Here is a 4,708-nt window from a genome sequence, read left to right on the forward strand (position 1 = left end):
AGAGGCATAAGAGTAGCTTTTATATACAATTTAGTGTATTATTTACTGTGATGATATATCTCCACATCAATAGGCAGATGATTTCTTACTTTTTTGTTATTATTTGAAAACCAGGCATAGAAAAGAATCAAAGATTTGAGGTCTTTGTTTAATATATTGTTTTAGTATGTGGCAAGGAAAATTTGCAAAATTAATGAAACATGTTGGTTTATAGTGCTGTTCCAAAAGACAAGGACAGACAATGCTTTAAACTACGCCAAGGAATTGATAAGAAGATTGTCATTTATGTGCAACAAACAACTAATAAAGAACTTGCCATTGAAAGGTAAGCATTTTTACTGTTCAGTTTGAATACAAATTTTGGTTTTTATCAATCTAATGGAGCAGGTATATATTGTATTAAAATATATTTGCAATGTATTTTTTAATCTAGGGAATTCTTTTGTTTATTGGTTAATATTTCATTACTTTTGAAATGTCATAAATATGCAGCTAACATGTTAATTATATGGTAATAAAAGGAAAAGCTTGCTTATCTCAGTTAAAGAAGTAAGTTATTTTGACATGCCTAATTTATTGCTATTTCTAAGTTTTTTCTATCCATGAGATGTTTATGAATATAATTTAATTTAAACATATTCTATATGTTATTCTTTTTTCCAAATTCATTTCAGTTCTTTGTTTTCAGGTGTTTTGGTCTTCTCCTTAGCCCAGGAAAAGATGTACGAAATAGTGATATGCACTTGTTAGATTTGGTAAGGCCTTTTTTTTGTTCTCATAAGTTATATACTATTTACTTTGTAATGTTAAAGTATGTTTCAGAAGGTGTTCTGTGTAAGCTATAAAAAATAAACAAAGATAAGTTAATATCCTTATTCCTGACATGGTATTTCCAATCTTTGTCTTGATTTCTTGAATTTGTAGTGGTAGTGATTCTTACCTGTCAGGTAGATTGATGTGAGAATTGACACATTTTTATTAGAGCAATCTTTGCAAACTGTCATGTGCTTCACAGATAGCAAGAGGTATTAGAATTGCTATAAATGCTAATAATCCTCAAAACTACAAACAACATGGTGATTACTCATTTGACAGAATTCAGCATAGATTAAAGCAGTGAATTTCCCTATTTGTTCAATTTGATTTGATTTGTAAGCATTTACTTTACATATAACTTTTGAGGAACCAATGTGTAATTAATCAACACATCTTTAATCTTAACTGTATCATTCACACACATTTCTACTTTTTAAAAAATTCTGATCCTCTTTCTCATATTTTTTTTCCCTTGGTACTGGGGATCAAACTTGTGCTTGTGAGGCAGGCATGGTGCCACTGAGTGAAATCCCCAGCCCTCTCATATATTTTTTCATCTCCTGTTTTTCAAAAGCAGCAAAATGAGCTGCTTGGCTCTTGTTACCCACTTCTGATTAAAGTTTATTTTTACTGTTTCCTTAGGAGTCTATGGGCAAAAGTTCAGATGGAAAGTCCTATGTTATTACCGGAAGCTGGAATCCAAAATCCCCACATTTCCAAGTTGTAAATGAAGAAACTCCTAAAGGTGATGGAGATTGCTACCATGAACAGAACTTTAAGCTCAAGAAGATACCCAAACCTTAGGACCACTTGTTTTTTACCAGTCTTCAGTATTTCCCTAATTCTGGTGAAACAGAATTTGAATAGTTCTTAACTTTACTATTAAATTCAACCTATAAAAGAAATATCACTTTTTGCCTATTTTCCACTACTTACCTTTATTTATTTTTCCCTTCCCTTCTGTTTTTTCTTTTTTCTTTTTTGGTACCAGGGATCGAACTCGGGTCCTTGTGCTTGCTAGGCAGGCTGCAGAACCACTGAGCTAAATCCTCAGCCTGACCTTCTGTTTTTCTTATGTACTTATGAACCTATTTACACACTTGAAATTTTACTTGTTTTTGTGGCGATAATCCATACATATGTCTAAAAATTCAAAGTATATAGAGAAAAGAGTTTATTATAGTCCTTAGCCTCACCCACCCAAAGAGATTTACATTACCAGTTTTGCATAGCTTTTCAGATACTCTATACATAAATAACTTTTTCCAGGTTATTTCTTACTCTTCTTGAATGACCTTTAATAACAGCGTAATGTTCTATTCTGAAAATGTAATTTGCTCAATTAATGCATCTTATTGAACATTATTTCCCCTTCAGTTTTTCTTGTCATTTGTAGCAATATAGATAAATGGATATAGGAGATAAACAGTTCTAAAGTGTAAGATACCATTATTTAAATTATTATTTAAAGTTGAGAATTTCGGGCATTAGTGAAGGGAATGTAAAAGGACCATATGATACTTTTACAAAATAATACAAGTACATTTCTTAAACTTTAATGTGTATGTATACAGCTGTCACTACCCAAAAAATTCTCATTACAGAAAAATTTCAAAACAGTGATTTGTCTGACTATTTTAGGTGTTTATGTAATTGATTATTTTAGGTGTTTCTGTAATTATGTAAGAAGCCTTAAGGTTTCTTGAAAATTTGTGAAAAAAGTACTTTCTTTTATATTAATCATATGAACAAATGTATTTCCATCTTTTTTAATTTGTTTTTTTTCTCCTTTCTCTCTAGATAAAGTGCTGTTTATGACCACAGCTGTTGATTTGGTAATAACAGAAGTTCAAGAGCCTGTTCGTTTCCTCTTAGAGACAAAAGTTCGAGTTTGCTCACCTAATGAAAGATTATTCTGGCCCTTCAGCAAACGTAGTACTACTGAAAATTTCTTTTTAAAACTGAAGCAGGTACTAAATTTTTTGTTGTTGCTGTTCACTTTCTCCTAAAGATCTAGGTTTCCAGTTAGTGTCACATATTCTCTTTGATATCTTTATATCTGAAGTGTTCATAATTTCATTTAATTCTGCTAGTGTATTTTCACTGGATATAAAATTTTGGATTTTTTTTTTCTTTTCATCACTTTAAAAATGTCAGTCTACAGTCTTCCAGCTTCCTTTAATGAAAAGTCAGTGTGCCTTGGTATTATTGTTCTTCTGAATGTCATTTTTCTCTGGCTTCTTTTTATATTTTTATCTTTTTTTTTTGTACATTTAACTATGATATGCCTAGGAATGATTTCTCTCAGTTTATCTGCTTGGATTTTCTGGACTTCTTGAATTTCTAAGTTTTTGAAAACCAAATTTGGTGAGAAAAGGAAAAAATGGAAACAAGTCTTTGTAAATAGGGGAGAGGGGAGGGAGTGAAGAGAGGGTAGGGGTAAGGGGAAGAAAGGAGAACCACGATCTGTCATGTACAAGATCCCAATGATGACTGTAACTGTACTGTATACATAAAAAATACCAATAAACTCAATGAAAAAAAAACAAGTTTGGGAATTTTTGCGCATTATTTCTTCAAAATTTTTTTCCAGTCCTCTCTTTTTCTTTTAGTTTCAGTTACACATAGTTTAGATATTTTAATTTTCCCACAAATCTGACTGTCTTGTTTTTTAAATGTTTTTTCCAAGATCAGATTCTTTCTATTAATATGTGTTAAAGATCACTGACTATTTTGTCATCCCTAATCTGATATCCACTGAATAAATTTTTCAAAAAGTTTTAGGTCTTGTAATTTAATTTCCAGAATGTCCATGCAGTTCTTTTCTTTCTTTAAAAATACTTTGTTTTTTTCTTGAGGTTTACCATTTGTTCTTTTATGGACTTTTTTTGTTTTTTAATCTTCAAGCATCATTGTACTGTTGATAATGAAAGAAGTCTTTTGGTAACATTTTCCTGTTTCTATGTCTAACTTGTAAATTTAGATAATATTGTAAGAGATAAATTGTAGAGACTCTGGAGTCTGTTACATTCTTCTGAAAAGGTTTTTGTTTTGGCAGTTAACTTTGTCAATGTGACAATATACTCTCCTTCCTGTGGAAGATAGTAGCTGAAATATCTGTTTTGTTTTTTTAGCTTTTGTTGGCACTCAGTTGTCCCACACTTACACCCCCAACACACACATCTTTTTGTAACACTGCTGATGGAACCCAGGGCTTCATACATGCTAGGCAAGTGCTCTACCACTGAACAACAACCCAGCCCTTCTGTCCTCTATTTTTATTTTATAGGAAAACTCCTGAGAAGAAATGAAGGTCTCCAGTGACTTTAATTGATAATCTGAATCTTCATTTTATTTCACTTATCTGCAGCATTTGATACATATTATTCATTTATTCTTAAATACCCCTTCAGTTTGCTTTTAGGACATCTTAAACTTAACAGTCCAAAACAGTATACATTATTTCTAAATACAAAAGTGTGTATTTACCTGCTTTTAATGTCTTAATTCATGGACATTCCCTAGTAGTTGCTTTGGAAAATATTTACTCTTTAATTTCTTACACTCTGTATTCAGTCTTTTTGGAAATCCTGTTTACTTTAAAATTATATTCAAAGTCTGACCACTTCTTACTATCTAGCTTATGTTCATCCTCTTCTAAATAACCATTTTTGCCTAGATGATTCTAATAGCTTCTTATGTCTCTTGTTTCTGTCTCTGCTGGCCCCATTTGTACTAGGGTTTAAACCCAGGGCCTTTGCACTGAACTACATCTCCAGTATTTCCGGTGGATTTTTTGGTTGGTTGATTTTTGTTTTTTTTGTTGTTGTTGTTGTTGCTTTTTTTTTTGACAGGGTCTCACTATGTAGTTGAGACTGACCTGGAACTCACT

The 4,708-nt window shown here is 31.5% G+C and overlaps 1 protein-coding gene across 2 annotated transcripts in view; it reads left to right on the plus strand.

The window, feature by feature from the left end:
- Positions 1-4,708, plus strand: part of Rabgap1 (RAB GTPase activating protein 1) — a 176,744-nt gene that overhangs the window by 66,241 nt on the left and 105,795 nt on the right. For both annotated transcript variants that reach the window (XM_010613494.3, XM_010613493.3), the window contains exons 7-10: positions 215-325; positions 689-755; positions 1,459-1,561; positions 2,617-2,786. In XM_010613494.3, the coding sequence (XP_010611796.1) occupies positions 215-325; positions 689-755; positions 1,459-1,561; positions 2,617-2,786 (451 nt within the window). The remainder of the gene's footprint in view (positions 1-214; positions 326-688; positions 756-1,458; positions 1,562-2,616; positions 2,787-4,708) is intronic.

Source organism: Fukomys damarensis, unplaced genomic scaffold, assembly GCF_012274545.1.
Source record: "Fukomys damarensis isolate Sample0158 unplaced genomic scaffold, DMR_v1.0_HiC HiC_scaffold_36, whole genome shotgun sequence".
In the NCBI taxonomy this organism is placed as follows: Eukaryota; Metazoa; Chordata; class Mammalia; order Rodentia; family Bathyergidae; genus Fukomys; species Fukomys damarensis.